General features: G+C 42.2%; 1 protein-coding gene across 1 annotated transcript in view; it reads right to left on the reverse strand.

Annotated features, from left to right (window-relative positions):
- Positions 1 to 951: 951 nt before the first annotated feature.
- Positions 952 to 20,700, reverse strand: part of CLASP1 (cytoplasmic linker associated protein 1) — a 266,333-nt gene continuing 246,584 nt past the window's right edge. The window contains exons 41-43 of the mRNA XM_054575023.1: positions 14,593 to 14,799; positions 13,095 to 13,211; positions 952 to 3,968 (exon numbers count right to left, since the gene is read on the reverse strand). Of these exons, the coding sequence (XP_054430998.1) occupies positions 3,882 to 3,968; positions 13,095 to 13,211; positions 14,593 to 14,799 (411 nt within the window). The 3' untranslated portion in view covers positions 952 to 3,881. The remainder of the gene's footprint in view (positions 3,969 to 13,094; positions 13,212 to 14,592; positions 14,800 to 20,700) is intronic.

Genomic DNA, 20,700 nt, shown 5'->3' on the forward strand with positions numbered 1-20,700 from the left:
CCAAGAGGTTAGAGATCCAAATATAGAAAGTGGCACTGCCTGCCTTGCCTGAATGTGGTTGGCCCATCCCCTGGAGGTTTTCCATCTTTGCCAATGATTAATGGACTCACTGTACACACAGGCGTGGGGGGTGACCTCAGCTTCCTGAGAATTTTCCCCTCCACTGCAGGAGACAGGGCAGGGGCTGTCAGCAGCATCTACTCTGCCAGCTGCTACACTCACATCATCTCTGTTAACCCTAACTGCACGTTCAAGAGGCAGTTCTCAGTCCAATTTATAAATGAAAAGGCTGAGGCAGAGAGTGATATGTCTTGCCCAAGGGAGAAGGGGGGAACTGGGGTTTGAACTAGGTATTTGTGCTATGTATCGCTCTGCAGTCACATGTCAAATGGGTAGGCAGCAGTGGGCCACAGGGGAAAGGAGGCTCACAGTCATGAAAAATATACTTGTTTCATGGAATGTGATGGAAAACTCAAAATATTTAAATAAAGCAAGTCTTCGAAGAAATGATTGGTGCCCTTGGTTGGGTACGGGCATTCCTCCTCCGACCACGGCCCTGCCAGCTGCCGGGTAGCCCCTTCCAAGCCCTTCCTCAAGGTCCAAGTGAAAACCCACCTGCTCGCAGCACACAGGCTGGGTTCCCATTCTGGAAACTAATGTTCTCCCTGCTCAGTTGAGGAAAGGGGCCAGACACGGGAGGCCCCCTGCTCACGCAGCTCACCAGCTCTCTTCATGCTCAAACTTTCCACCCCACCTGGATGGGACAGTTCCTTAGGGTTGTACCTGTTTCCATCATGAGAAAAGAGCCTTCTTGGATTCTTTACAGATGTGGCCATGCTCTAATGGGAGCAGGGAGATGGGAAAAGCTATCTACAGAGCGCAGTAATGAACCAGACTGTGCCAAAGCAGGAAACTGAATTAAGTTTTATTTATTCTAGGGCAAACTCAAAAGGATTTTTTTTTTTTTTTTAGCAAATCCTAGCACATTATTAACAAAAAAATCTGTACATTTGCCATGATACACTTGAAAGTGAAACAAATAAGATATAAATACAGATGGATGTAACAGAAAAAAGCCAAAAAACAAAAAAAAAACAAAAACAAAAAAACCCCAAAACCCAACAAACAAAAACCCAAAACAAAAATGAAAACCCAACCTGGGGTATGGGGACCATGCGTGTAAACACAGTGCTGACCAAACTGTTTTGGTGGCTGATACTTTTCAGAGGATTTCTTTTTTCATTTCCAAACATCATTGTTAGCAAAGTCCTGTGGGATCTACAAAGTTTTTATTTGCTGTTCTTTGATGTGTATTATGCTTGATAAATAAAGGGCAGCAGGGAAAGAAAAAGATGAGACAAAAGTCCGTTGCATTACCTGCATAGGGTACTGGTAAGCAAGTGATGGGCACAGGGTCCAGGAGCACGTGGTGTAGTAAGGACCGCAGTGTGCCCTTGCCCTCAGCCTGTGGGACACACTGTGGCTCCAAGAGAGGGCAGCAGCTTGAAGGAGAGCAGGAGCCAGATGATCTGGCCCCAATGGTGGGTTCAGGTGGGTTTCTGGGTGCCCTGGACAGCCAGGTAAACAGGGAAGGCACACCCAGCTCTGGGTGCTTTGCTTTTTGTGTCCTGTTGTCTCACGCGGACAGGAGCCCTGCAGGGAAGCGGCCAGGGAGCTGCAGCTGTCAGGATTCCAAGGGTGGTGGGCACAGCCTCTCCCTGTGAGGTGGCGGCGGCATGCGAATCTCCTTCGTGGCAGGCAGCAGTTTGATTGAGGCCAAGAGACCAGTGAGTGAGTGTAGTCAGGGGATTGAAGATTGGGCAAGTGACATTCAAGGTGAGCCCTTTGTGAGTACTACAAGGACATCTGACAATGTTCAAGATTCTTCCCAACTATAGGCAGGTGCTATGGCGACCTCTGAGTCACAGAGTTGGAGAAAAGTCTTTCTGAATGCATTAGGCATGTAAGAACTCATAAATAACCTTGCCAGAATCAACGTTTGTACAACAGAGTAATGAAAAGATGCTCTGCTCTGACTCATTTGTACAGTGTAAAAAAAGTCCCATTGGTGAACATTACCGAAGAGCATTTATCAGTGAAAGTAAGGTCTGGTCCTGCTATGTTCTTAAGCCAGTCATATTCAACTATGGTCTCCCTACAAGTGTGAGATACTCCCTACACCCCCCGCCCCATGAAGGCACCCTGGTTTCACTGTTCCTGGACCTTCATTTTCAGTGCCTATTTCCAAGTAAAGTATCGGAAATAAAATCTGAATGAAAATGAGTCATGTTTGCTACGTTGTCTTTCATAACTTCCAACATCAAAGCTGGAGGGTCAGGGAAGAGAAGAGGGGCACCTGTGGAGGTCAGAGGTGAGAACCATAAAAAAAATGTCTGCTTCTCATTGCTGGCAGATGAAGGGGCTCTGCACTGAAACAGCAAATCCCTCATTAAATATTAACACCAGAGCAAGCATTTTCCTTACATAAAAATCAGTTCAATTTCGAGGCTCTAAAATAGAATAGCAAACGGCACAGAAATCTTCATGATTGCATTAAGAATTTCCATTTGGCTTTAAGTCTAGCTATTTAACCAGACTTTAAATCAATAATCTGAAGCAATGAAACCCTCAAGAAACTTTTAAAAATGGGTAGTTAGTGAAACGGAACAAACTGTAAAACTGAATTTCAAATCCTGTTTTTCAACAATCTGTCACTCACCACAGTTACTTTTTCCTTAAACAATGATTATTTCAACAGATGACCAAGTATTTCAGTCCATAAAATTAAAAAAAATAATTCTGATACCTAGTCCCTCTAGACTTTTCTTTGATCTTAATCCCAGATGAAACAGAGAAGTGAAAATTGGGATGCTATTTTAGTTGCCATTTACCAATTAAATTAAAACATTTTAGAATTGAGCAGCTTAATAAGCAAAGGTTAAAGGAGAGGAAAGAACAAGATGCCAATTCAGAAAAACCAAGAACCAGGGTTGTGAGAGATGCCTTATTAAAATACTGTTTCCCCAAGACCCTGGTAGTAAACCAAACTACTTCTCGTATCTTCTATGCTTCATGAAGTGCCATTCAAGGCGTCCACTAACTGATGCTATAAATATCCCGTGATTTTTGTGTTTGGATATAAACTTGAAGAAGTCTTTTGGGTGGGCGCTACATAGTGACAACAGCATCACAGCATCATTCAGTGGGGCTGGAAGCCCGTTTTGGGAGCAGACGGCGGGGATGCCCTTCTAATAAAGTAAAGTGAGGGCACTTGGCCTTCAGCCCAGATATTATAAGCAAAATTCCAAGTATGTTAAAAGGCCATCTTCAGGCTTTTCTCCATTTCTTGCCAAGATGTGACTTACATTCTTAGTAGGTCTCGAAATACAATTTAAAGACATATAGCCAACCCTTTCATGGTGTCAGTTGTGATGGGGGAAGGGGGTCATCTGCCCCACACAGACTACCTCCAGAACCAAGTAGGTTAAGATGACAGAGAAACACAAATTAGCACTCTCAGCTCTGTTGACTGAACAGAAAATACTACTTCCTATTAAGTACTGGCTAGAGGGCTCTGACTTTTAAAAACTGCACCCACATTCATGGTTTTATGATCTCAGCAGGCTGTAGAAGACACGTATGGCTCTTCATTTCTTATTCCTTTTGTTTTGTACGAAGACAGCAAAACAGGCCTTGCTTCCTTTACATTCAATACCAGTTAAGATTATACACAAAAGCTGGAAGGGACCAAAATACTGATTGTAATAAATATTTGCGGGCCTCCTTGTCCCGCCCAGGCAGCCTAGGAAGGGGAGGGTGGAGAAAGGTCTCTGAGAGGCACCACCAATTGTTCTAGGGCTATACAGAGACTGGCGTTGCCATTAGCTGTGTGTGGAGACATCGGAGGAGGAGCTGCTGTTGCTGTTCGTGGTCTGGGCCCTCTTTATATATAAATTTAGTAGCTTCATCTGCAAAGAGAAGATACAACTGGATTAGCAGGAGGAAAAGCAATCAGGGAGTAGAAAACAGGGAAAAAAAAAATCCCAGGTGACAATAAGAAAACAGCCTGTCCCGTAATTAAGAAATTCATTATACAAACATTTGCTGAGTGTCTACTACTCATCCAACACATCCACATCTGCCAGGAACACAGAGATAGGAGGGAAGCCAGAGTCTAGAGGAGAGAGCCACGCAGTGCGTTATTACAAAAGGAATGGCTCCCTGGAGAAAGGTACATGAAGAGCAGATCCATACATTTCAGGGCGACCACAGACAATGGCTCCATCCAAGCTACTGGGAAAAGCAGGGTGGGCATGCTCCACAGGGATAAAGTAGCTAAACCAAGGTTAGAGGTCAAGTTTTTACCCTTCATACCTTTGCTGAAGCTGCTCCTTACACCTGACACATCATCTGTCTCCATTCCCATTTCTGCCTACTGAAACCAACCAAAGCACTGTGACATCTGAGATCTATCTTCAAGGCCACCTCCAGGCAGCTGTCTCTCATCTGCTCATTCGGATGCAATCATTCCTTCCTTTTCACTGCCGTGGTACTCTTACCCTCTAACTGCAACTTAGGATATGCCATCTGATGCTACAGGTAGCAGTGTTCCTCACTCCTTCCAGCAAGGTCCGGCCTCCCAGACAATGTGTCACTTAACTGCAGCCCCTCCCAAGGGCACAGAGCTTAACAATGAAAGGGCTTTTCTAGCTGAGACCTCATCTGCTTTTAACTTAAGTCCCCCTGAACCCTCAAGATAAGAAAGTGGGCATGCAACACAGCACATTTTTAAATACTTCTGGAATGCCACTAAGGTAATGCTGTGGTGATGATCCTCCAAATCATATTAAAAATAAACAGCTTTTGCAGAAGCAGAACACCCATAAAAATCTATTTAACACACAACTTGTAAGAGTAAGGGAATTATAAAGTATTTACTATCCACAGCCTTTTACCTACCTGCCTCTAACAGGCTGTGTAGCTGAGACAATTATCGGGCAGCCTAGGGGAGAAGTTGATCTCCAGGGGCCCATAAAGAGGTGCTCAGGGTGGTGTGTGGGGTGCATGAAAAACAAGGGTCCTCTGATGACCAGTGGGAACAGGAAGCACAACTGAACAGAGCTCCTAACAGAGGTGAAGCCTCCCTGTCCTGCCTTGCCCCAGGTGATATGTCATATACAAGTGCAAAGACTAAAATATAGTCACGTTGTGGGTTTTTGACAAAGGGAGTCTGCAGTGTGCACCCTGAAGTTTGCTGCTTCTATTCAACAGTCCATCTCTGTTGTCTCCCAATGCCAGCACCTGCAGTGCTGTCTTACTCTTTTCATCTGCAGTGGACCATGTCATGTTAATTTACATTCCTCACCTTTCAAAATCTTAAAACTTTTCATATAATGCCAGTGCTCTGATGAAAGTGCCTATTTTACACAAGGATTTAAATGCTCTGAAGCTCAGTGTGATACCTCCAGAGCCAGCCAGGTTCAAGGGAAACCCTGGCACAATAGACAAGACACAGACCTGAGGCTCAACAGATCCAGCAAATCCTAGAACCAACTCTGCACTAACTAGTTGTGACCTCAGGCAAAACATTTTTGAGCCTCAAGTTAACTTCCCCACTTGCAAAATGAAGAGAGTAATATTTCCAAGGTAGCTTCTGTAGCTCCTTGTTTGGAAAATGTGTCCTCTAAACACCCCTCTCCTACTTCTACCCGAGTTGTTGGACACAGTTCCTTCCTGTGTTTGCTCCTGCTTCCCTCCTACGCAGTTCACCCCCATCCTGCCAAGTCCAGCCCTGTTTGGTCCCATTTCCCTCAATAAGTCTCTCCTTTTCCTCCTGCTCCAATGAGCCCATGGCCCAGCCATCATATGTTGGTCACACTTGGGTTACCATATAAATTTCCTTGTGTACTAGTCCTGTCCCCCAGCTGCCTTTTATGCTACTTCAGGGCAGGATGAGTTTTTGCTTTTCCCACATGCCTTGGCACAGTGTAGTGAAGAAAGCAGTTAGTATCCTAACACATACTTGTTGAATCAAAGAGTTTTTTAAAAACAAAAAATTATCTAGAACACAAGAAAGTTTTATTTCCATGAAAGTCCACTTAAAAATGGTTACTAAATATTGTTTTACTTATTTACAACTCAGAACCACTAATGTATCCTCCTGGTCAAGTCTAGAATATAACTGTAAATACAAGGAAAAGATAACAATAGAGTTAATGATGTGTACATGTTTAAAAGTCCAAAAAAGGAGCTTTTACAATGATTATCATATTTGAGCCTTACAAAAATCCTTTGAGGTAGGCAGAACAGGTATTTTACAAATGAAAAAGCGGGGATCAGAAAGCATGCTTGTTAAGATGGCAGAAATTCAAATTAGACTGTTATAATTTTAGAATGTCAAATATAATCCCCACAGTAACCACAATGAAATCAGCTATTGGATATACACAAAAGGAAATGAAAAGGGAATTAAAATATTTCAGTACAAAAAGAAAAACACAAAATAGGAGAGAGCAGAATAAAAAAAACATAGATAAAGAAAAAAAAAATCAATGAAACCAGATGTTGATTCTTTGGAAAAAAATGAACAAAACTAACAGAAAATAAGGGACAATAAAAGCTTTAAAGCATACAGAAAACAAATACCAAAATGATAAGAGGTCTCTCTCCTTTATCAGTAGTTACCTTAACTGTAAATGAGTTAAATTCTCCAACCAAAGAACAGAGACTGGCAGAACAGATAGAAAAAACATGATTCAACTATATGTTGTCTATAGAAAAAAAATCACTTTAGAGTCAAAGGCACAAATAGACTGAAAGTGAAAAGGTGGAAAAAGATATTCCATGCAAACAGTAACCAAGAGCAGGGGAGTAACTTATACCAATATTAGGTAAAATAGACTTGAAATCAAAAAGGTTACAGGAGACAAGGAAGGGCATTATATATTAACAAAAGATCAATACAGTGAAAACATAATTAGAAACATTTATGCATCTAATAACATGACATCAAAGTATATAAAGCAAAAATTGACAGAACTGAATGGAGAAACAGTTTTACAGTAACAGTTGGAGAATACCCATTCTTAACAATGGAAAGAACCAGAAAGAAAATAAGGAAATTAAAGATTTGAACAACACAATAAGCCAACTAGATCTAACAGACATAGAGAATGTTCTATCCAATGAAAGAATACACATTTTTTTCAAGTACATATCGGACATTCTCCAGGATAGACTCTATGTGAGGACACAAATCTCAACAGACTTTATTATTTATCTATTTATTTATTTGGGGGTGGGGAGAGGGAGAAAGAGAAACACTGACTTGTTGTTTCACTTATTTGTGCATTCATTGGCTGATTCTTGTATGTGCCTTGACTGGGGACTGAATCTGCAACCTTGGCTTATTGGGATAATGCTTGAACCAACTGAGGTACCAGGCCAGGGCCTCAACAGATTTTAGAAGATAAATATCATACAAAGTATCTTTGCTGGCCACAATGCATGAAGTTATAAATCAGTAACAAAAAGAAAACTTAAAAAAAAAACAACAACCCTCAAAAACACAACCCCAAATCTGCAAAAACTGAACAAACTTTTAAACCACAAATAGGTCAAAGAAGAAATCACATAGGCAATTAGAAAACATCTTGAAACAAATGAAATGAAAACGTACCAAAACTTATGACATGCACCAAAAGCAGTACAAAGAGGGATATTTACAACCATAAATTCTTGTATTTAAAAAAGAATCCATATGAACAATATAATTTTACATCTTAAGGAACTAGAAAAAGAATAAACCCAAAGCTAGCTGAATGAAGGAAATAATCAATATTAGAGCAGAAATAAATGAAACAGAAAAGAGGCAAATCAATGAAACCAAAAGTTGATTCTTTGAAAAAAAAAAAATCAAAACTGACAAGCCTTTAGTTAAGTTGACTAAGAAAAAACAGAGAATACTCAAATTACTAAAATCAGAAATCAATGTGTGGACATAAGACTGATTCTACAGAAATTCACATGAAATGGGCAATTTACTAGAAACACAAAACCTACCAAGACAGAATCATGAAGAAAATGGCTGAACAGAACTATAACTAATAGGGAGATTAAATAGTAATAAGAAAATCTCCTGACAAAGAGAAAAACCCCTGGACCAGAGGGGCTTCACTTCAAATGTTCTACCAGACATTCAGAGAACATAATCCTCCTCAAATATCTCCAGAAAACTAAAGAGAAAAGAACACTCTTGAACTCATGCTATGAGGTTGACACTGTCCTGATACTAAAGCCAAAGGCATTACAAGAATACTACAGATCCCTTACGAACACTGATGCAAAAATCTTCAAAAATGACTGACAAACCAGTTTCCACAGCATATTAAAAAGGTTACACATCATAATCAAGTGGGATATATCCCTGAAATGCAAAGATGGTTCAACATATGAAAACTTATCAATATTATACATTACATTAACCAAATGAAGGAAAAAACACACGATTATCTCAAATGATGCAGAAAAAGTATTTGACAAAATTCAATATATTTTCAAGATAAAACTATTCAACAAACTAGTAACAGAAGGAAACTACCTCAACACAATCAAAGCTATATATGAAAAGCCCACAGTGAACATTACACTCAATGGTAAAAGACAAAGCTTTTCCTCTAAGATTAGGAAGAAGGCAAGGATACCTGCTTTTACCAGTTCTACTCCATACAGTACTATAAGTTTCAGCCAGAGCAATAAGGCAGAAAAAGGAATAAAAAGGCATTCACATTGGAAAGGAAAAGTAAAATCATCTTTGTTTGTAGATGACCTTATATGTAATCCAAAAGATTCCACACACAAAAAATGTTAAGACTAATAAATTCAGCCAAGTAGCAGGATACAAAAGTCAATGAGCAAAAACCAGTTGCATTTCTATACAATAACAATGAACAGAAAATTAAGAAAAACATTTCCATTTCCAAAAGCATCAAAAAGAATACAATACTTAGGAATTAATTAAACCTAGAATATGAAAGATTGGTACACTTAAGACTATAAAATGTTGCTGACAGTAATTAAAAGACACATAAATAAAAAGACACCTGATGTTCATGGATTGGAAGACAATATTGTTAAGATGTCAATACTACCCCCAAAGCTATTTGTAGTCAATAAAATCTCTAACAAAAATCCATCTCAATGAGGTTTCTGCAGAAATGAAAAATCAATCCTAAATTCATATGGAATCTTGATAGACCTCAAATAGCCAAATGATCTAGAAAAAGAACAAACCTGAAGGACTCACACTTCTGATTTCAACACTTACTACAAAGCTACAGTAACCAAAACAGCGTGCTACTGTCATAAAGACAGACACATAGACCAAGGGAACAGAACAGAGCGCCCAGAAATGAATCCTCGTATGTGTGTTCAAACAATTTTTGACAAGGGTGCCAAGGCCATTCAGTGAAAAACAGGGCAGTCTTTTACATTAAATGGTACTGAGAAAATGGAATAGCCACAAGCAAAAAAATGAAGTGGGACCTACAAAAATTAACTCGAAATGAATTAGGAACCTGCATGTAAGAGCTAAAATTAGAAGAAAACATAGGGCAAAAGCTTCACAACACCCAATTTGGAATGATTTCTTGCATATGACACCAAAAGAACAGCAACAACAACAAAATAATAGACAAATTGAACTTCATGAAAATTTAAAAATTTTATGCATGGAAAGACAAGAAATTAATATCCAGAATATACAGTGAACTTCTGAAACTCAACAAAAAACAAACAACCCAAATCAAAAAGGTTAAAGAACTTCAAGAGTCATTTTTCCAAAGAAGATGGACAACAAGCTTATAAAAAAATTCTCAATGCACCGATCTTTAAGAAAATGCAAATCAGCCCTGGCTGGGTGACTCAATTGGTTGGAGCGTTATCTCTCGTACATGGAAAAGGTTGCAGGTTCGATCCCCAGACAGGGCACATACTTAGGTTGAGGGTTTGATCCCTAGTCAAGGGTGAGTAAGGGAGGGAACTGATCAATGTTTCTTTCTTTCTCACAAACAAATGAACAAACTATCCTCAGGTGAGAATTAAAAAATACAAATAAAATTAAAAAAGAAAATGCAAATCAAAACAATGAGATACCATCTCATACCAGTTGTTAGACGACAACTATCAAAAAGAGAAAGTAAGTGTTGGTGAGGATGTGGACAAACTGGAACCTTATATGCTGTCAGTGGGAATGTAAAGTGGTGCAGCCACTGTGGAAACCAGTTTGGCAGTTACCATGATGCAGCACTTCCCCTTCTGATATATACCCTAAAGAACTGAAAGTAGGGTCTCAAAGAGATACTTATACACCCATGTTCATAGCAGCATTATTCACAACAGGCAAAAGGTGTAAACAGCCCAAGTCTGCACTACTGAGAAATGAATAAGCAAAATGTTCTATGTACAATAAAAGGAACATTATTATTCAGCCTTAACAAAGGAAGCAAATTCTGACACATGCTACAAAATAAGCCCGTCACAAAGACACAGCACTGTGCGATTCCACTTTCATGAGGCACCTGAGTAGTCAAATTCATAGAGACAGAAGTAGAATGGCGGCTGTCAGGCTGGGAGGTAGGGAAATGGGGAGTTAGTGTTTGATGGGTAGAGCTTTTATAAGACAAAGATTTCTTGGAATGGATGGTGGCAATGACTGCACACCAATATGAATGCACTTAGTGTCAGTGAACTGTACACTTAAGATGGTTAAAATAGTAAATTTTATATTATGTGTATTTTACCACAGTAAAAAAAAAAATTGAGATAAAAGAAAGCTTGCTCAGGGCCATACAGCTAGTGAGTGGGGGAGACTAGAAGGCAGGCTGTCTGACCCCAAAGCTAGTGCTGCTGCCACAGCAATGGAACATTCTCAAAATGTACCCACAGGTTCCTTCCCTGTCCTTGCATCAGGTCTAACTCTACAGAACCTGATATTATTTATCAACCTCAGTTAAACAGAGGGTTCTGATAGGCCTGGTTACACAGGGAAACAGGAAGCTACAACTTCATTCTCTTTGTTTCTAGTCTAGGAGATCGACTTAGAACCATGTTCTATCAGCTACCCCCCCCCCTTTTCTTGGAAGGGGGCATTGTTTCATTGTTTTAGGAGATGTGCATTTGAGTGTAAAGTTTATATTAACATACCAGAGTTATCATATCTAAACACTGGAGTGGCTAGATGAATTGGGCTACCAAACCAGAAAGGTGTTAAGGCCAGGCCCTTAAGCCCACTGTCCGAAGTTGTATAATTACCAGGGGAGGGGCAAGTACTGGCTCCTGATCAGGACGTGGGCTCTGGACCCAGGGCCACCACTGAGAGGGGCAGCAGCAGGGCTGACTGCAAAAGGGAGATGAGAAAACACCTGTATTTTTTCAGTTCCTTATCAGAAGAGTCAAGTGAGATGACAGGACAGTAAAAAGTGCCAGACAAAACTGAGGTCTGACTAATATTAACTGTGGTTGAATTTTCTTTTTTATAAATCTAACTCCTTTTGTGAATACTGTCTTCTAGGTCCTCTAGGTCTTCACTGTGGCCAGGAACCATTTACAAATCCCTGATGGAGGCCAGCTGGGAGGGACCCTGGCCTAGTGCACCGCTTGTGCCTCTCAACTCAGCGCTTTCAGAAGGGGATTAGGAAAGGGATTGATGAGGCGGCTTTGTAGGAGCAGAAAAGAAAAGGAGAAACTGAAAATGGAACCAAGAGTGATGGTCACAAATCACTTATCTACATCTGCTTCACTTACATCCTGCAACCTTGATGCTTATTTCTGTTTGCACGAAGAGTAGTTCTCAATGAGGGGCCATTTTGTCCTCCAGGGGATATCAGGTCATGTGTGGTGACTTCAGTGAATCATAACTGAGGGGTAAGGTGCACTATTGACATCTGTAGATGGCAGTGGTCAGGGATGCTGCTAAATCTCCTACAATGCACAGCATGACCCGCTCACACAAAGTGGCCTGAAGTTTCAACAGTGCTGAGGGTCCTACAAGCTGTGCTCCGGACCAAGACAGGCAGAACCAGCTTTGCTTAGAATTCTAGGAATCACAGTTCACACTGGGATGCTCCCAACTGTGTCAAAGGAACAGCTCTGTTTGAAAAGAAATGGGGCACCACCTGCTGCCTCCTTTTACAAGAAGCAAGATCAGGCCTTCTAGCTTCATGCTTTTTTAATCACACCACTGCCAGGGTACTTGATAACTCCGGGCTGATGCACATTGCACATTCACCACAGCAGTCTCTGGAGTGGGCTGCTCTTCACTGAAGCAATCCCCAAGGCCCACCCAAATTCCATCCCATTGGAGTTGAGGCCCCCGCCTCCTACCCTTGCCTCTTCTGCCAGAGCTTGGGGGTTTCCACCTGCTTTAATCTAACGTGGCAGGTTCATCAAATATGAGTTTATTTTTAAACCAGTAAGCGCTCTAGCCACTCTCATTTTTCAGTGAGCCAATAACCTTTTTGTTCTACCTTCTGCCTGATTCTAGAATACTCTTAAGGAAACATCAAAGGCAGCATAGTGAGTTAAAATCCTGGCTTCTGGAGTAAGATGACTGTTGCCCTTGGACCAGTTAAATGTAGGGTAACTGTTCTTATCTCACAAGGATGTCATGAATACATGAGTCAACAAATGCAAAGTGCAGAGAACAGTGTTTGGGACTTGGCAGGGACAAGGTAAGAGTCAGCTGTCATTGTTGTTGATGCCCAAGAGAACCCACTTCCAACTCAGCAATCTGTTAAGCTAACAGGTGAATTTCCTTAGTGTTTCTGTGACAGAAGACTAACTGGCTTCTAAACAAAGTCATCTTCCCTTTGGGAATAAACTAGAAGCTCAAAGGTATTTCAAAAACAGGAGTTACAAAAGACTACATTGTAACTTAAAGTGACTTCACTCTATGAAAGTCATTTTTATCTTTAGAAAAATGTTTTTGGAAAAGCGATGAGAAAAACCTGCCTGAAGTGCAGGGTTATAGACAGACAATTTATGACAAGCTTGCAGAGCCCAGGTGTGCGTATCAGCTCAGGTAACACTATACATACCTTGCTCCCCGTGAGCTGTGCGAGGTGAGGTTTCAGCTCTTCTCCGATTACGGAATAAATTGCCACTAAGCAAAACACACTGGCCTTCCGCACACTGCTTTCAGTGTTGTCATAACCCTACAAGAGTCAGAAGAGGAACACAAAAAGGAAACGAGATCAAAGATTTGCTTCATAGTCACTATTTCATCAACATTTCCACAGATGCCCTTAAAGTTCAACCTTGGACTTGTCAAAAACAACCAGGATATAACTTAACTCTGCAACTGAACCCAGAGAGCTTTCACCCCAGAGAGGTCAAAACTTTATAATATAGTGTCAAGACTAAGCTGGCTCCGGGGGTGTGGAAGCAGGAGGCTGGTGAGATGCAGACTGATCTGCCTCCGCACAGGGCATTGCTTTATAACGAACTGCCACGGAAGAGTCACTCAAGAAGCATTCAACAGAGATAGAATGAGTAAAGGAAAATGAGAGAGAAGAATAACTTGCTTCTTTCTTATTTCTCCCAATGGTGAAACAAATTTCACGTGTGAAAATCCCTTTAAAGAAATGAGAACTACATCACCCACTCTTGTGCCCAGTCCCACAGCCCAACATTAGTTAGCATCCCTCTACAGCCGGACCTCAATCTACTCATCAGCATCATCCCTATACAACACCCAAATAGAACTACCTGCTGCTCTCCAAACAGACCGTAGGATTTTTCAGCCTTTTGTGCTTCTCCCTCTGCCTAGAGTAATCCAGTCTTTCATAGCATTCCAAGTCACATGCTTAGCAAGCAGCAGTATTTTATTACAGGTGATGCTGATTTTTCTTGATCCTTCCCCAATGAAATCTCTCCCTCTTCAGGACCCAGCTCTAAACCACCTTCCCACTGAGCCCTTCTCTCTTTGCTACCCTGACCCAGAAGTCACCTCTCTACCTCTATCTCACAACTCAGATTGCATGTCCCCATAAAAACTCAGCACTCAGCGCCAGCATCTCTACTTGTCTCCAAGGCTGCATTGTGCCCCAGAGTATGCTGAAAATCTCTGAGGTAGGGCCAAACAATGGACACCATCTTTATCTTTCAAAATCCATCTAACTCAATGACTCATGCTTAGAAGAGTTTCAATAAACATTTGTGGGATATATGAGAGCAAGGACCATAATTATCTGATTTTGCACTCCACAGCCCACCTGCAGAGGGCTGGGGTCCACAGATGTGCAAAAGGGGTTTGTTAAATTAAGAAGGAACAACAAAATGATCAAAATGTGTTTACAGTAAACCGAAAGTTCATTCTGTGAGCCACAGTTCTAGGCTGCTAGGAAACCCTTCCTGCTTGCCTTCAGGAGAGGGCAAACTAGAAGACAAGAGAAAAGGCGTGAGGTATCCAAGACACACAGCTTCCTAGGTTCTAAGCCACAGTTCAGCACCTGGCTTTTCCTACCCACCATCACATTCAGTTGGGCAGCTACACTGTTCCACCCGCACAGCCCATGCAGGCACCACAGAGCCTACCTGCAGCAAGCCCGGGATGATATCAGCAAGGAGCTGCAGCAAGGATTCCCGGGAGATCCTCTCGACGACTCTAGTCTGCATTTTGATCGCAGCGAGGTTGATGGGGTAATCGGCCGTTTGGATGATGGGGCAGAGCACCTTGATGCACTGTTCCGGGTGGATGGAGCTTGCCAAAGTGGACGCGGCTTCCTCGGCAGCTCTCACCACCTGAAACACAGGTTCCCCCAAATGCATGAGCCCCTCATGCTGTGAGATGAGAAAGACCCAGAGACAGTGCTGCCTAATTTCAGAGGCCAAGTGACAGACTTCACTTAATGCTTCACGGAAGCCATCACTTCCCCTGGTCAATTTTGTTAAAGAAGTCCCAAACAAAGTGGTTTAAAGGATAATTTTATAGGTGAATGGAGGACATGTGAAGGCAGGTATAGATAGGGGATTCGGGCAAAAACCTGTGACGACTGGTTCTCTGAGCACAGTTCCCTCACCCCCAACCCCTCCACAGCAGCAGCAGCAGCAGCAGCAGCGACATCCTCAAGAACTTGTCAGAAATGCAACTTGTCAGGTTCCACCTCGACCTGCTGAATCAGAGATTGAAGGGATGGAGCCCAGCAAGCTGTTTGAACAAGCACTTAGGAGATTCTCATATACAGGCAAATGTGAGAGTCTCTGCCCTAGAAGATTAGGACCTGAGAACAGAAACGCTTTCCTACCGTCCGTGGGCCACCCACAACTGAAATAACTGGAAAGAAACCTGGAAGGAAAACCAGAATGACCTCACTATTTATGTTCCCATGGAGATGCCTCATTGCAGAGTGTTTTCCTGAGGCACCTCCTGTGTAAAGTTCCTTTTCCAGAGGTCTGTGCTCATGGGATCACCTCACGGCCAAAGGAGCAGCCTCTGACCTCTGAAGCGATCATGATGCACTGGGACACATGTAGTACATGCTCTCTAGAGGTCACTAGAGACACTCTGTAATAAAGGTAAAAGCCTAATGCAGACCCCAGAGAAAAGAAAGAGCAGGGGCGTGGGCTTAAAGAGCTGGAAACAAATCCCAGTCACACCATTCCTATGTGCTAATCCCCCATTTCCTCATCTGTAAATGGAGTTGTCTAACACAGATCATTTGAGGAGCAGTATCGAGATGTACTGGATATGCAATAAGTGACAGTTACTACTATTAGTGGCACAGGAACACATATATAAATGATATACAAAGACACAAAGCTATAAATGGGTATGAGTTTTCTTACAACATGCATTGATCATCTAATGAATTCTCCTAATGCCACCCCTGGACTGGTCATTCTATCAGATTTTTCTCTGCTCTGTGTTCTGCTATTCTGAACAGTTCGGCAAGCACAAAACAGGGCTGGGCACTTGCCAGGTGTTCAACGCTTACCGATGGACTGAATGTCACTCTCCTTTCTGAGGATTTGTTCTGTTTAAAGAAGCTCTACCTCCCCGAATTCTAAAAGTCACATTTCTTTCTTATTAGTGATCTTTTGGACTTTCCCTGGGAAGACTAGCTATCTTCTTAAGCTACTGACCAAAGGCTAAATGTCTCATTAAATAAGATCATCCCTCCACCCTCTCATCACCTAGCCAGTATGCTTATGAACATAACACCTACACCCGTGAGGGCATATACTGGGATTGTGTATTAATCCTTTCAAGAGACAAATGGAAATGCAGATCAGCATGGTTCAAAGGTAAATACTATGTACAGGTGAGGAGACATGTGTCAGGAACATCGAGGATTTTTTGTGCTTCCTATATACGTAAAAGGTCAGGCTTTGCTGCAAAGCACAGCGGAGAGGTAATTTTAGTTTAAAAGCATCATGTCCTACTCTCAAAAAGCGCCTAAGGTTCTTATGAACTTCAAAGCCTCAGTAATTTTTTTTCTCACCCCTTTTCTCTGCCTTCATTCAGTCCTATGTATCAGGGACTGAGCTCAAAGCTTAGTCCACAGAGGGGAAGACAAGGGGTTCCAGGCCCTACCCTCATGGTGCTGGGCAGGTTGGGGTGGTCCATGCACAGGGGCAGCATGAGGATGCAAAAGCCCCAGAAATAGTGAATGAGGCCACAAAACCAGGCAGAGCTAGACAGCGGCAGTCTGCTCCCTGAGGAGCTTCCTGATGTTGGCCAGGATTAGATGGAAGAAGGGTGGTAAGGGATGGGACGTAGAATGTCTGCAGAAGCTTCTCTGCTGTTCTGCAGGAACTCTTCTAGCTCAAGGCTCTTGGCCCTACAGAGCAATCCCAGCCTGCCTCTGCCTCCTCCACAGCAAGCAAGTGGTTTGAGTTAGTTAGGCAGCAATCTTGGCCTTTCCGTGCACCTTAATATAAGTGAACAGACTTCCCTGTCAGCAAGGTCACATTGCCAGCATTCCCCTCTATTTTACATTACATGGAAATGAGAATATTTCAAAGAAACGCACTGTAATTTTTTTCTTGCCAACTCAATTTCCTGCAAAGTGCAGCTTTTTCTACACAGGTCCCCCAAAGGTAGGGTGCTATTTGGCCCTGGTGTGTTCATATGACCCTTTTACCGCAAGAAAGCAAGCGCCCAGGGTTGGATGGGCACACTGTCAGCCTCCGAGAACAGTGCAGCAGACAAGCCTCAGTTCAACCCTCTGGACAAGACTGTTCTGAGCCACAATTTTTAAAAACTCTAAAATAAGGATTTAAAAGTACTTGCTTTTACTGTTATTTGGATTAAGAGAGAGAACATACAAATGACTGCAGCTATGAAACATGTGATGGCTTTCGGCTAGGCCTTGCTGAAGGAACAATACCAGAAATGGGGCTGGACGGCAGAGGTGCTACCAGGAGGCACAGCAGCCAACCTGGCAACTGCAGAGCTGACAGAAAGCAGAGCTCTATCCAGAGAACCCTGCCTACCTGGTCTACTGCACATATCGAGTGGGTCTGCCCGCTCCAACGACCTCTCTAAAATGCTAACCTGGTGACTGCGCCTATGTTCTTCAATCCAGCATGGAAGGCCAACAAGCTTCTGCTGGCCTGTCCAGTTGAATTTTTAGCCCTCTGTCTTCCCACTGGGTCCTGGTAATACTGAGCTGAGGGAACACCCTCCACATATCTGGCCAGCCTCATCTCAGTGCCCTTGTCTAATCCCTGCACTCTTCCTGAATGTCGCTCACTTGTGTTCTTCATCCAGCTAAAGCAAGTCACCCTTCAGGACCCACTCACTTCAACAGAATCTTCAGGAAGAGACTCTGTGCACACCTTGATCACTGCGCTTAAATGTTCTACTGAAACTGTCTCTCCCATTAGACTAAAAGTTCTTTGAAGGCAATCTCTCATCTCAGCCATCTTTCTATACCCTCCACACCCAGCACAATCAACATCCGATATACGTTAGGTACTTGATAAATGTCTGTCGGACCAGCTTTCCCCTAGTGCATATATTTTTGAAGTGCTCATGATTGGCAAAGTCACCTCTCAGCATGCCTCACTGATCTGCATTTACATGTTCCAACTAAGGAGTGAGCCCAGAAAGTGAGGAGAAAGGAAAGATATCTACAAAGGACCAACACGAGCCTCAGGAGAATCAACTGTACAAAAGTGTCCCATTCCAGGTGACATACTGGAAAGGACGACACAGGTCCGTTCTTCAGAAAGAGGCTTTAGTTTAGGTTAGCTTTTCCTAACTCAATAATGTTGTTTGAAGAGGGGTATCATATTTCTTAGAAGAGCTCCATCATGCAGTGAATTATCTAAGATGAAGCACTTTTCGTCCTCCTCAGTTCATGCACATCATGCAATGAATGAGATCATTTTCTGAAACCAATGCCTGTAAGAAGTCACTATTCACAAGGATCATGAAACATACTGGCCAGAAAGCTGAGTGACAGTAATTGAGGAAACTTTGGGCCTCAGCTCTTAAACACAGAAATAAAAGGGTCAGAAAATACTGGATGATTTCAGATATATCCAAGTTAGGAAACAGTGATATATAGGAATAGATGTTTAAGATCCCAGCAGGAGATGGGAAGCGGCTCAGTGCGTGGAAAGACATAGGCTTTGGAGACAGACTGGGACTTTTAGGTGGCACAGGCCAGCAGTGCCACCTAAAAGTCATGACAGGAGCCGACTAAAAACCTCCTGGGGTCCCTCAGGAATGCTACCAGCCTTAATGAGGGAAGGAAGGAAGTTGCCAGGTTCACAGCGAGAACTGTGTCACAAGGTTTCCTTCCTCTCCTCCAGTGTCTCTGTGCTGCACTGTCACTCCGGCTAACACGAGTCGCCCTGCAGTGAGCTGCTGGGGAAAACAGACTGCTTCAGGCCCACTGAGCTCAAAGCCAACCCTGAGGAGAACCTCTTTTTATAAAACTCCAGGATTCCTAGATGTCACCTGCACGAAGCAGTTAGTCAAATGTTTCTAACACAAGAAGGTTTTCTGTAAACTTCTGAAAATGCCAGAAGCTGCTCTTCAAGATGCTAAATGTGAGGCACTCTCTTTTACTGAGGTTCAAGAAAGTTTCCCAAGACACACACTGTTTCTGGCAAGGCAGGTTAGGTGTTCTTGACTTCCCTCTATATGCTAACACCTCAGTTTTTGGCAAGCTACCTGAATCAGGGTGAATTTTAGGTTTTGCCCCTGTGTTCTATGTAACATAAGAGGCAAAGATTATAAATGTAAGCACACAGACAGCAAAAGTAAACATGGGCAAGAGAAAGAGAGGAGGACAAGGCTCTTTAGTAGACATGATGGCCAGGAGAGGCAAGGATTTCAAAGAGGAGGGTGGGGCATATTCATGAGAGACAGCTGGATTAAGTAGACTTTTGGGTCATAATCCACCTTGAAGCTATTGAAATTGTTTCAATTCTGTTGATTTTGGTACAGTCTGGTTAGAAACATAGGAATTTTTCCTTTTCAAAGTTAGTGAAATAATAGTGTCTAGCTAGGAAAAGTATAATTTCCTTATCTAACTTTCTAAAAAAAAATGAGATCATTACTCAGAATACTGATGAATGTTTGCTTAAAGAGAAGGTTTCTTTTAGAGCGCAGAACTTAGTCAAAATTTGAATTGCATATTTTAAGTTTACAAAATTTAATTTGGTCCTGTCACAGATACATCAGAATAACTAGCTCGGTAAAAAATAAGATAAAAAATTAGTAAAACAGCAAATGTTCAGAAACAATGATTGGAATTAAAGAACTCTTCCCCAGTGGGTTTACTCAGTTTCAACTCCGCAATCATTTGGGAGTGAAGGAAAAAGCTAGTGCCACCTCCTGGGAAAAGCTGAAAAGACCTTATAAGCACAGGATTGAAACCCAGTTTTAGTATCCACCACTGTATCAGGCAATCATTTAGCTGGACAGTGACAACAGGAGGAAGAGAGGGAAGCAAACTGCAGGTTCAAAGTCTGGAGATTTTAAGGGAAATTTCTTCTACTTTCTACATCTCAGTTCCTTCATCAGTAAAATAAGCAGGAGAATCTAAATCAAGAATTTTTACATTATTTTGGATTACAAGCCTTATCTTCTACCCATACTTGATTAATACTCTCCCTTGGAAAACGGACACAAAATACTTTAGGAGGCAGACTCTGAATGAGAGGTCCTCTAACGACACAGCCTGATACCACATCTTTGCCTGGAAAAGCGGACCCGACCACATTACTGTCTCCAATGTGTGAAGGCTCTTAGGTAGGTGACTTAACTACGTCTTACTCCTTACAAGGTGCTGAATTAGGGCCCGCAGGGAAAAAAATACTGAGGAGTCAGAAGGGCTGGGAGCCCAGGAGATGGCCATGTCCGCCAGACCTGGAGGCTTCTCTTTTGCATCTCTAAAATCTCCTGTTTTCTAGCCAAAAGATGACAGCCACTCCAGTGTAGACAGTGATAGACTCAGCCGCAGCATTTGTCCAAAGATCAAAGCCGTGTTTTTTATTGGAGTTTTAGGAGTTTTAAAGTTAATTCAACCAAACTTAAGTCTTCTTTGATGTATTTAGAGAAATGCAGTACTATGCTTTGTGTAAAATTCAAAAAACAATTCTATTCAGGATCAGTCCACTTTAATGAAAGAGGATAAAAGACAGTATCCTTAGTTTTCAACAATGTCAGCTACCTTTCTCACTTAA

The sequence above is a fragment of the Pteronotus mesoamericanus genome, unplaced genomic scaffold (genome assembly GCF_021234165.1).
Source record: "Pteronotus mesoamericanus isolate MK-2021 breed Mesoamerican mustached bat unplaced genomic scaffold, CSHL_Meso_final contig_27, whole genome shotgun sequence".
NCBI lineage: Eukaryota > Metazoa > Chordata > Mammalia > Chiroptera > Mormoopidae > Pteronotus > Pteronotus mesoamericanus.